The 12,650-nt window shown below is 48.1% G+C and overlaps 1 protein-coding gene and 1 pseudogene across 1 annotated transcript; both read right to left on the bottom strand.

Moving 5' to 3' along the window:
- Nucleotides 1–4,283: 4,283 nt before the first annotated feature.
- On the bottom strand, nt 4,284–4,776 carry LOC103011128 (deoxyuridine 5'-triphosphate nucleotidohydrolase, mitochondrial-like; annotated as a pseudogene).
- Nucleotides 4,777–7,900: 3,124 nt separating this feature from the next.
- On the bottom strand, nt 7,901–12,043 carry SLC22A13 (solute carrier family 22 member 13). Its single transcript, XM_057555231.1, is given in 10 exon segments — nt 7,901–9,238; nt 9,778–9,899; nt 10,084–10,226; nt 10,228–10,296; nt 10,500–10,595; nt 10,682–10,801; nt 10,968–10,992; nt 10,995–11,135; nt 11,364–11,518; nt 11,765–12,043. Coding segments are annotated over 10 exon segments (1,185 nt in total). The 5' UTR covers nt 11,884–12,043; the 3' UTR covers nt 7,901–9,043.
- Nucleotides 12,044–12,650: the final 607 nt, after the last annotated feature.

A 12,650-nucleotide genomic window follows, 5' to 3' on the forward strand; every position in this document is an offset into this window, starting at 1 on the left:
ATCCTAAAATAATACAAAATTCAAATAATTAAGAATGTTTTTGGTGGGAATTCCCTGGCAGTCTAGTGGTTAGGATTCTGAGCTTTCACTGCCAGGGGCCTGGGTTCAGTTCCTGGTTGGGGTACTAAGATCGCACAAGCCTCACAGCATGGCCAAAAAAAAAAGAAAAAAATAGTTTTGGAGCAGGAATATACAGTGTAGTGAAAAAAAAGAGTTCAGAAACTGGATAAAAGAGGAACTCATCAATGAATGGGTCTGGAACCATTGGGCAAAAAAAAGAGAATAAGGAGGAGGAAAATTATGTCAAGATGACAAACTGATAGGCAGTGATGTGCAATCAAAATGGTAAACATGTAAGCAAATCCAAATACTGATTGCATTAAATAATAAAAGCTCTGTTCAATTGTGGAGTTAAAAAAAAAAAGATAAAATGGTGGGCAGCAATAATATATTTCAGGATGGAGATGATGAGAGCCGAAGTATCTTAAAATCTTTCTATTGTTCAAGGTGTAGGAGAAAGACACCAAGATTTCAAAGTTACTTTTTTCAGTTTTTTTTTTTTTTTTTTGGCCACACCGCGCTGCCTGGCTTGCGGGATCTTAGTTCCCTGACCAAGGATTGAACCCATGCTCCCTGCAGTGGAAGCACGAAGTCTTAACCACTGGACCACCAGGGAAGTCCCTCAAAGTTACATTTGCATGATAAAATTTTAAGGATAACCACTACAATAATATAGCTAGAAAACAGTAGTGGGAAAAGATAGGCTAAAGGGAAAAACAAAAACAAAACCTCAATCGAAAAAGTGAAAAAAGGAAAAAAAGAAACGTAGAAAAAGTGGATTTCAGTAATTGTGACTGGAAAAATGAATCAAAGTATATTGATTATCGCTAGTTAAAAGAGATAGTTGGATTGAGCTTTTTAAAAATCAAATTAATATGCTGTTTTTAAATAGGGCGGCCGGGACTTCCCTGGTGGTACAGTGGTTAAGACTCTGCACTCCCAATGCAGGGGGCCCAGGTTCCATCCCTGGTCAGGGAACTAGAGCCTACATGCTGCAACTAAAAGAGCCCGCATGCCTCAACTAAGACCTGGCGCAGCCAAATAAATAATATTTAAAAATAAATAAACAGGGTGGCCAGTATTTCCCAGAACATACCCAGTTTATGTCTTTTATGCTTGTGTAATTATTCATAGCGCCCCCTTTCCCTCTCACAAGTGTCTTGATTTTGATGACAACTTGGTCACTCTGTAAGAAGGCACACTTAAAGCATAGGGACATGAAAAGGCTGAGAGTTAAAGGATGGAAAAAGTTATATTAGGCGAACAGTAATCAAAAGAAATCTGATTTAGCTATACTATTACCAAAACAAAACAAAAACCAAAACCCATATAGTATCATTAATAGAGAGATTCATTATCTAAAGACAAAAGGTTCAGTACACCAAAAAATTAAATATATATGAACCTAATAAATGTCTTCAAATATATAAAACAATAATGAGTATAACTCATAGGAGAAGTTGACTATATTTATATGGGTCTATTTCTGAACTTTCTATTTTGTTCCATGGTTCTATGTGTCTATCCTTTTGCCAATACCATGCTATTCTGATTATGGAAGACTTTATAGGAAGTCTTAAAATCAGGTAGTGTGAAGCCTCCAACTTTGTTTTTCTTCACTACTGTTTTGGATATCCAGGTCTTCTGCGTTTCCATTTGAACTTTAGAATAAGTTTGTTGATATTTGCAAAACAGCTTGCTGTGTTTTTGATTGAGATTATATTGAATCTATAGGTCAGTTTGGGAAGCATTGACATCTTACCAACAATATTGAGTCTTCTAATCCATGAACATGGAATATACATATATTTTTTCTAAAGTTTATTAAGTTTTATAAATATATATTTTTAAGTTAATAAAACTTGTGACTATCTCAGAAGTCAAAGAAGAGATCATAATGAAAATTTTAAAATATTTATAAACGAGTGATAATATAAATGCTTATAAGTGAAAACTATAAAAACTATAAAAACTTACACCACCCATATCAAACCTATGGGTGGTATAAAAAGTGGTACTCTGGGAAATTTATAGTTTTACCTGCTTTATAATAGAAAATCAGAAAGACTGAAAATTAATAAACTAAATGCCCATCATAGGAAGTGAAAAAAGAACAAAATAATGTAAACCTAAATAAATAAAGAGATTATAAAGTTAAAACAGAAATAAAGGAAACAGGAAACAATAATAGCAAGATATGGAAACAACATTAAGTGTCCATCAACGGATGAATGAATAGAGAAAATGTGGTATATATTTATATATACAATGAAATACTATTTAGCCACAAGAAAAAATGGAAATCCTGCCATTTGTGACAACATGGGTGGAGCATTATGCTTGTGAACAGACAGAAAAGGACAAATACTGTATGGTATCACTTATATGTGGATTTTTTTTTTTTAAGTCAAAACTAGTGGAAACAGAAAGTGAAAGTGGTTTCCAAGGGCTGCGGGTGAGGAAATAGGAAGAGGTTGGTAAAAGAGGAATTATTTTCAACTATAAGAGGAATAAGGTCTGAGGATATAATGTAAAAACATGGTGAGTTGATAACACTATATTGTATAATTGAAATTTGCTAAGACAGTAGAACATAAATTTCTCACACACACACACAAAAAGATAAATATGTGAGGTGATGGATGTGTGAATTAACTAGATGAAGGGAGTCCTTTTGTAATACATATGTATATCAAAGAACCACAATGTACACTTTGACTATCTTACAATTTTGTATGTCAATTTTATATTTAGCTTTATGCTAAAATTTTTTTAGTGTTTCAAATGATCAATTTTAGGTTAGGTATATTTTACCACAATAAAAAATGTTTTAAAAATATGTTCAAGGGTATTCCCTGGAGGTCCAGTGGTTAGGATTTGGCACTTTCAGGGCTGTGGGCTGGGGTTCAATCCCTGGTCAGGGAACTAAGATCCCACAAGCCACGCAGCAGGGAAAAAAAAAAAAAAAAAAAAAAAGTGCAAGACCTGTTTGTAAAATAATTATAAAACTTACAGAAATATGTTAAAAAGAAAAATTAATGGAGAGATATCTAATGGTCATGAATAAAAGTTGTCAATTTTTCCCCATGTTGATCTGTAGACTCAGCACAAATCCAGTCAAAATCCAAAAGGTATTTTTTTGTGAAATTTGTCAAGATAACTCTAAAATTACTATGGAAGAACAAAGGGCATGAATACCTAAGACAATTCTGAAGAATAATGAGGAATGATTTGTCCTGCCAAACGTCAGAATCTATTATAAAGTTATATTCATTAAAGACAAGGTGGTCTCAATGCAGGAATAGCTAAATAGCCCAGAAATAGATTTATGCAAACAATTTTTTAAAATATTTATTTTATTTTATTAATTTTGGCTGCACCGGGTCTTAGTTGCAGCACACGGGATCTTCGTTGTGGTATGCAGGATCTTTAGTTGCGGCATGCAGGCTTCTTTTTTTTTTTTTTTTTTTTTTTTTTTTTTTTAAGGATTTTCTTTTTAATTAATTAATTTATTTATTTTTGTCTGTATTGGGTCTTCGGTTCGTGCGAGGGCTTTCTCCAGTTGCGGCAAGCGGGGGCCACTCTTCATCGCGGTGCGGGGACCGCTCTTCATCGCGGTGCGCGGGCCTTTCTCCATCGCGGCCCCTCCCGTTGCGGGGCACAGGCTCCAGACGCGCAGGCTCAGCAATCGTGGCTCACGGGCCCAGCTGCTCCGTGGCATGTGGGATCTTCCCAGACCAGGGCTCGAACCCGTGTCCCCTGCATTAGCAGGCAGATTCTCAACCACTGCGCCACCAGGGAAGCCCGCGGCATGCAGGCTTCTTAGTTGTGGCATGCGGACTCTTAGTTGCGGCACGCATGAGGGATCTAGTTCCCCAACCAGGGCTCAAACCCGGGCCCCCTACACTGGGAGCGCGGAGTCTTACCCACTGGACCACCAGGGAAGTCCCAAACAAATCTTGATATATGAGAGACAGACCTGCATGACAGGTCAGTAAATGGAAAAAAATTAACATTGGTTCCTGTCTCACACCATAAACAAAAATTTCAGCCCTATTAAGGACCTAAATTTAAAGAACAAAACTTTTATTAGAAAATATATGGAATATATTTTTGACTTTATGTGAAAAATGATTTCTTTTTTCTTTTTTCTTTTTTTTCACTTTAAGCAAATCTTTCTTTTCAAGCAACATTTTCTCATTTTCTGTTCTTGGCATACATTTTTAATTCTTACCGGTAGAACCAAAACCTCCTGAACCCCTTAACAGTGTCATCTAAAACTTGAACTTCCTCTATTTCCAGGTAAAAAAAATCTGTTCACAAATGAGCTGTGCAATTTTATCACACTTTTTTACTTCAAACTTTTCTTTGCCACAGTAGTACAACACCAACATTTCCTCTATAATCTTCATCTATGACACCAGCTTCTACATCTATGAAGTGTTTTGCAGCCAAGCTAGAACATGGAGCTACTCTCCCATAGCACCCAGAAGGAAGAGGAATCTGAATATCAGTTTTCACACGGGCTTTCTCCATAGGTGGTACTGTGCAATCACAGGCACTGTACAGGTCAGAGCCCGCGGTGCGTGTAGACCCCTTGGTCTGGGCGGTGGTGTGCTCCAAGAGCTGGGCAAAGTGGAGCGGTATGCTGCCCTCCTCTGCAAGCCGGGCCACCTTGCTGGGGGAGACGACTTGAGTTTCCTGAGAGCAGGGCATGTCAGGGCAGACTGTGAGCACAAGAGGCAGCAGGGTGAACCAAAAAAGGATTTCTTAATCAGGACACAAAAGCTATGCTATTCTATGCTAACCTTAAAATTTTAAATTATAGGGCTTCCCTGGTGGCACAGTGGTTAAGAATCTGCCTGCCAATGCAAGGGACACGGGTTCGAGCCCTGGCCCAGGAAGATCCCATATGCCGTGGAGCAACTAAGCTCATGCGCCACAACTACTGAGCCTGAGATCTAGAGCCCGCGAGCCACAACTACTGAAGCCACGCGCCTAGAGCCCATGCTCCGCAACAAGAGAAGCCACTGCAATGAGAAGCCTGCGCACCACAACGAGGAGTAGCCCCCGCTCACTGCAACGAGAGAAAGCCCGCGCACAGCAACGAAGACCCAACACAGCCAAAAAATAAATAAATAAACAAATGAATTAAAAAAAATTTTTTTGATTATAAATTTGACTACTCAAAAATGAAAATCATAGGGCTTCCCTGGTGGCGCAGTGGTTGAGAATCTGCCTGCCGATGCAGGGGACACGGGTTCGAGCCCTGGTCTGGGAGGATCCCACATGCCGCGGAGCAACTAAGACCGTGAGCCACAACTACTGAGCCTGCGCGTCTGGAGCCCGTGCTCCGCAACAAGAGAAGCCGCGATAGTGAGAGGCCCGCGCACCGCGATGAAGAGTGGCCCCCGCTCGCCACAACTAGAGAAAGCCCTCGAACAGAAACGAAGACCCAACACAACCAAAAATCAATCAATTAATAAATAAATTTATAGAAAAAAAAAATGAAAATCATAGAGTTAAACACAACTGGGAGAATATATTGAAAAACTTGTATTACTGGGGAGAAAAAGGATCAAGTATATGTAAAGAAGCCACAGATCAATAATAAAAAGACAATAGAAAAATGACAAAAGACATGAATGGGCATTGCAAGAAGAGGAAATTTAAACAAACATATGAAGAGATGTTCAACCTCTTTAATAATGAGGGAAATGCAAATCAAGACCATAATTTACACTCATTTGCTTAAGAAAACTTAAGAAATCTGACAATACCCAGTATCTAACTTTTATACATTTCTGGCAGGCTTATTCATAGTTCCACTTTGGAAAACAATTTGGCATTGTCTTATAGAGCTGAATATCCCCACACATTATGACCCAGCAATTCTACTCCCAGTTACATACTCTGGGCAAACATTTGTACATATGATCCAAGAAGAGTACCAAAACATTCACGACAACACACCTCAAATGTGAAGAAAAAAAAAAAAAAGAGCCCAAATGCCCCAACAGCAGAGAAATGGATAAACTGTGGTATATTTATCTAGTGGAATGCAATACAGCAATGAAAATGCATAAACTTCAGTTACATCTCTTAAGACTTGACCAGCCATTGCTGGCTTTGAAGATACAAGGAACTGTGAGCTAAGGAATTGTGGGCAGCCTTTGGAGGCTGGAACAGGCAAGGAAATAAATTCCCCTGTGACACCTGATTTTAGCTTAGTGAGACCCATTTTGGCCTTCTGACCTGCAGGACTATAAGGTAATAAATCTGTGTTGTTAAAGGCCGCTAAGTTTGTGATAATATGTTACAACAGCAACAGAAAACTAGTACAGTGTGCATGTGTGTAAGTTTGGAGGGGGTGTCACAGGATAGAGGAGAATTCCCAGGCAGAGAGGGAGAGAGAGAGGGAAGGAACAAGGGAGGGAGGGAGGGAGGGAGAGAGGGAGGGAGGGAACCTTTGCTTTGCTCACAGAGATTTGGCTTTTGGGCCCGGAGCCAGCTTCCCCGGCCAGGTCCCCTTCAGTGCCCCCCACAGCATCACCTGAATCCCCACAGGGGCCTGACAGTCTGCAAGGCCCTGGAGCCCTTGTTCCCAAGGGAACCACCCTGCCAGGTAGACAGGCCCCAGGCAATTGGTTCTCAATGTAAAAAGAGGAAAACTAAGGCCTGGGACAGGAAGGTATAACCAGGAGCAGCCCCCCTTCTGAGGGCAGGAAATGGCCAGATGCCACACCTGAGAACTCACGCTTCCCGGGAGGACAGCCCGCTCCTTCCACAGACTCCCCACAGCCGAACAGGCCCTGTCCACGTCTGCGCTGAGAATGTGGCCACACGGTTGCCAGGTGTCATCATAATTGCCACCCTCCACACCCTCCCAGTCCCTTCTCCCTGGAGACAGGACCACAAGCCAGGCCCAGCCAGACCCTTGGAAGCAGAACCCTTGGGTTCCACGGTGTCTGGGGAGCAGTGTCACAATGGGGCGGGGAGGTCCTGGGTGGGGTGGGATGGGGAGGAACAGCATTCCACTCCTGGGGCACAAGTGGCCACAGGCTCTAGGAACTGAAGGGGCAAGGCAGGCTGGGAAAATCTCCACGTGAGCCAGCCCCATGCCTCTGTGCAGACCGTTCCCAGCACCTGGAGCACCCACCTCCCCATCAGGGCTCCACCTGCACTGAGGGAAATCCTCCCATCCTTCCAGACACAACGTGCCCGCCCCCGTCCCCAGGCCTGAAGAGGAGGGATGGAGAGGAGAGTAAGAGGAGGAACAGGCCCTCCATTCAGCTGCTCCCAGATCCCACCCGGGGCAGGAGGGAGTGCAGGTTAAAGACTTCTTGGTGGGAAGTTTGGGGAGCGGCAGTAGGATGGCTTTTCCTTTCTCTGAGAGGAGAAGGAGAAGCTATCTGGTAGGGGGTAGAAGGATGGGAGGCAGGCAGAGTGGAGCTTAGAAATAGCCACTGGTGAGAGTTGGAAAACGAGCTGACTTGAAAAGCTGGTAGGAAAACGAGGTGCTGCTAAAGACCCAGTTGGTGCTGGTGACCATGTATTCATAGATCAGACTTGTCGGGAGCGTGACTCTCTCTAGCCGTGACCAGCAGTTGGGGTGCAGGAAGAGAGAAAGCAGACAGTCGGGCTCATGTGCTGCTATGGTTTTGCTAGCTGGACTCTTCTGTAAGGGAGGCCAGCATAAGAGAGACTACGTGGGGATCCGCACAGGGCGGGGGGGGGGGAGGGGGGGCAGCCAAGAGGTGAAGAGGGGTCCCAAGGGGTCAGTTGCAGGCACATTGCTCATACTAAGGACCAACGCAGAGGTCCTGGGATGATCGCTGAGAACCCCCGAATATTCTTGTGGGAAACCTACTTTTAGGAGCCTGCCAGGGCCACTGAATGATGATTAACCACTGCAAGCCCGGAAGAACTACCACCAGTGGCCACCAGGTAAGAAGACTTCTGCCCCTTTCCCTCACCCTGCATGGGTCCTGAAGGAGCCAGAGAAGCAGAGCATGAAAGGGAAGAGTGGCCCGGAGAGGAACTGGACCAACATCCTCCCTCTCCCCGCCACCGGTCCCTGAGTGCAGGACAGGGGAAGGAGAATCTTTGAAGAGAAGGTAAGACTGAAGCTTCGATTCTGACTGAATCAGTCCCCTCTCAGCTGGATCAAGTGCCCTGTGGGTCCCACCTTATCCACGGGCCTAGCCCAGCCGTTGGAGGAAGCACAACCTTCCCTTCATCCACAGCTTTCCTTCACCTGCCTGGGTGAGTCCAGAACTTTAAGTGTTTTTCTCTTCCTACTCTCACCTACTTGGAGAGGCCCTACCCAGCTGTTCTATTTTTGCCTTGACTGTGTTTTCAGGGCAGGGGGACCTCAGATGGAGGGGATCTGAGGAGCCATATCCCCACAAGACTGTCAGAGAACAAGTTAAGCCCAAGACACGCCCAAGACTCTAACTCAGAACAGGGTATTGGGCGTGGGGCTCTGGGGATGAGAAAGGTTTTGAAAGGAGGGAGGCCTGTCTCGGATGCTTCTGGGATTGGGCTGGGCAGTGGCTGGCTGGCTGGCTCTGGGGCCAGCTCCTGGGGTGCTGCCTCCGTCAGCAAGGTGGTCATGCTCACAGGTCCAGCTGTTCCCAGGGGAGTGTTCAGGCAGCTCTCTGCTGCTGCTGGTCTGGCTTCGGAGACACACTCAGAGGTACGTGCTGCTCTAAAGGCCACCCCGGGCCAGAAGTACTTCCTGAGGCCTCGGAATCCTTTTCTGAGGGCACTGCGTTCAGAGAGCTGGAGGAAGCAGAAGGCTGTCATTGGCTGCTTAGGAATTGATCCCGTATTACAGCTGCTCGCCATCCCCTCCCCAAAGTAGGGGAATCGTGAAGATGCCATATGGGCCTCTATGCAACAATGGACAAATGGTGAAGTAGATGCCTTCTGGGATGGGGTCACTGATAAGAGGTCCTGGGTTTCAGAGAGACCAAGCACCTCACTGTGGGCAGGACTCCTGCTCCAGGTCGTCGATGGTGTCCTTCAGGGTCTGGCCACGTGTCTCTGGCAGCAGGGCACAGAGTAAGCCAGCCCCGATGGGGAGGCTGCTGTAGATGAGCATAGGGAGGGCCGTGTGGTACTCACCCAGCAGGATCACGAGTGGCTTGAGGATGCCCAGCAGCCCCATGCCCGTCTGCCCGCGCAAAGGTGAGTGCAAGCCGAGAAGACCCGGCCTCCGCTGGACCACAGCTCCACCCCAGCTCACCTCCCTGGAAGCACCCCAACCTCTCATCTGGTCTCCACAGGCCTGCAGAGTCTCCAGGCCCGTGCGGTCCAGCCAGCCTTCCTGCCCCCTCCTCCTGCACCTCCCCTAGTCCTACTGTGTGGCCTGCTTTTGCCACCTCCAGGCCTCTCTGTCTGCCTGCTGTACTCCTGCTCCCCTATCGAGTCTCAGATCAAAGGCTGCACCTCCTGACCACCTCCCATCCCCACCGGAGTCTTCCTTCTGAGCCATTCATCAAACTTGGGACTTACTCCATTTTCCAGTCCTGACAAGGCCAGGGTGTGGCCCCTCCTGTATCTGCCCTCCGCTGCTCTCCTCTGCTCTCCACTGACCCCATCCAGCACTGCTGCCCCAGAGCCAGCTCTGTAAGCTCATTGGGGAACAGCAGTAAGGGCAGAGGAGGGATGGCCAAAATCAGGGTCTCAGGAGCAGAGGAACAAGAGTTGCACCTGCAGTCCTTACCTGATGACAGTGGGGAAGAGCTCAGCAGAGTACACGTAGGAGATGGTAAATCCGGCCGCCGTGGCAACCTTCCCCAGCAGGGCCATCACAGTGCCCACCACGGGCAGACCTGGTAGAGGCTGCCAGTCAGCCACATGGAGGCTGCCCAGCCCCATCCCCTGGGCCCTGCCCCTGCCCTGTCCTCCCAAACTCCTCACCCCTTTTGCACCCAAACTTCAGAGAAGCCCTCACTCCTGAAAAGGAAACAACAGGCCTTGGCAGCAGGTTGGGGTGGGGAGGCCAGCCCTGGTAACTGCCGGGACAAAGATGATGGTGATAACACATGACGCCACCCAGAACCAGAGTCCCCAGCTGGCTCCACTTGAGGCCCAACCGCTCCATCAAGAAGATGCTGGAGTAGCGGGTGAGTACCTCAACTTCTCTGAAGATTAATTGTCAGGTAGATATCCAGGCCAAAGTCCCCCACCTTGAGGCCCAGGCCGAAGTATTCCAGGCTGTCCATGAACCTACAGAGAGTTCAGGAGTCCCTGTCACTGCTGGGTGATGAGACACCATCACGCTCAGAAGGAGAGATTGCTTTGGCCAGAAGTCACAACAGGAGACAGGAGCACAGCCAGCAGGAGACCCAGTGGTGCCCAGACAGCCACCATCCACAGAGACATGGCAGCCCTTTAGTTTGGGCCTCAGGGAGGGCTGTGGGCCCACTCACCAGACATAGAAGAGAATCAGGGTCACCTTCCGGAGCTGGGGGTGTCGGAACAGATCCAGGGCATTCCCCGTGGGGCCGGTCTTCTCTGGGACCATCCGGGAGGGAGGTGCAGAGTCAGGGGCCAGGCAGGCCGGGCTGTGTGGTCAGATCAGGTCAGGGCTGGCCCAGCTACTGCAAGTACCTGGCTCAGGAGCTCGGGGGAGAGTTTTCGCTTGTTGACCGAGGCCACCCTCTGGATCGGTTGTTTAGCCCCCTCTACCCTCCCCCGGGTCGGGAGCCACCGTGCAGTTTCCGGCAGAGCCCTGTAGGTCGGGCTGTGACCCTGGGGCCTGGACCTGGGCCTCCCCACTCCCCCAGGGGCCTCCCCGCTGTCCCAGTGCACACTGACCCCACAGGCTCGCTCTCCCAGACACCTCTCTGGACACGTAGCCAACCGAGGGGCAGCTTGCCTGGGAAGTATCTCCTCACCAGAAGTAAAGGAAGAGCGGAAGACAGGTGCAGCGCCAGCCGTCTGGAAGAGCCTCCAGCTCTGGACGCCATGGGTGAGTCCTGCGAGGGCCATCTGCCCCACGGAGAAGGTGCACTGGGCCAGGACCGCAGCCCGAGTTCTCCGCCAGGGCCCCACCCACTGTGCAACTGTGAGAACACAGAGTCCGAGGCTGGCCCGGACCCTGCCCTCTCACCCCCTGCCATTGCTACACGCCACCAGGTCAGGGGCTGTGGTCCTGGCCCGGTACAGGGAGTGCAGGCGCCATCACTTTAGCTGCAGGGAGTTGAGTGGGCCCCACAGGCAGCGTGGGAGCGTGGCCACCCAGACCCCAAGGCCTCGCTCGGCGGCTGACGGCACGGGGCCCAGATACCCACGTAGGGTGACGCTGCTGAAGTTATATCCAACGACGGCCGTGGCCGCAGCAAAGCGCAGGGCCGTGTAGAGCTCAAAGCCGGGCACAAAGGCTGCGGCCATGCCAAGGATGGCGAAGAGTAGCAGCTACACCAGGATAGTGGCCTTGCGGCCAATCCTGGGGTAAGAAAGGGGCAGGTTGAGGAGGGAGTCTGTCTGAGGGGAAGGAGGGAGACCCAGCCCCCGGCCCTGCCCTGGGTGCTCTGTCTGTGGGAGGGTGCAGGGCCCCACCTGGGAGCCCCATTGCGGGGAGACAGGGCCTTACCTGGAGACCAGTGAGAGGGGCACGTGGTGGGGAGGAACTAGACCCTGGGCCAGGAACCCAAGAGCGTGCTGGGTTGGGGGAGCTGGTCAAGGTTCTTACCAGTCACAGAGGGGCCCGAAGGTGAGCGCCCCAATGAGAAGCCTAGCCAGGTACACCGACTGGGAGGTCTCCTTCGGATGCTTCCGGCCACAGACCAGGTTAAGCTGAGGCAGACACATGCAGATGTGAGTCTAGGGGCAGCTAGGGCGAGTCCTTTACCAGCCAGCCCACCCACCACAAACCTCTCAGGACAGAAGTGGGGCAGGCAAGGCATCCCAGGGCACCAGCGTGAACTCAGGGTGCACAACACGATACTTAGAAGTGTAAAGGGAAATACTGTGACACTCAACATCTGCTTCATATCAAACTACCGGCTCCAGATGGTTCACGCCATTCTTTTCAGTGACATCATATCTGTGTGAAGTTGTGTTTTTGGCAGTTACTATGAAAAAAAGCAAGCACCATGTGAAACTCAATGTGGAACAGAAAATGAAGGTGGCGGGGTTCAAGGATCAAGATGTTTTGCAGTTCCCAATACATCCTATTAGGAAGTAACTGCACGTTAGGATGAAATAAAAGTGTCTTCTTTTGATTCGTGTGTATTTTTTTTTAAACAGCTACTGAGTTATTAGTACATAAATCCTTCTTGTTTGTTTTTTGTTTTTTGTCATTGTTGTTGTTTTTGGCTGCACTACGTGGCATGTGGGATCTCAGTGGGATCACGTGGGATCCTTTAGAGCAGGGATCGAACCCGTGCCCCCTGCAGTGGAAGCATGGAGTTTTAACCACTGGACTGCCAGGGAAGTCCCCCGTCTTAAACTGTTTGGAACAAATTACTTAATACATGAAACTTTTAGGTATTTTTTTGGCCTGCAGATGCCATGTAAAATTATTGACCCACTAAGAATGTACAGTTGGGGAACCTCTGACAGTCATTAACTGCTTC

Source organism: Balaenoptera acutorostrata, chromosome 10, assembly GCF_949987535.1.
Source record: "Balaenoptera acutorostrata chromosome 10, mBalAcu1.1, whole genome shotgun sequence".
Classification (NCBI taxonomy): Eukaryota; Metazoa; Chordata; class Mammalia; order Artiodactyla; family Balaenopteridae; genus Balaenoptera; species Balaenoptera acutorostrata.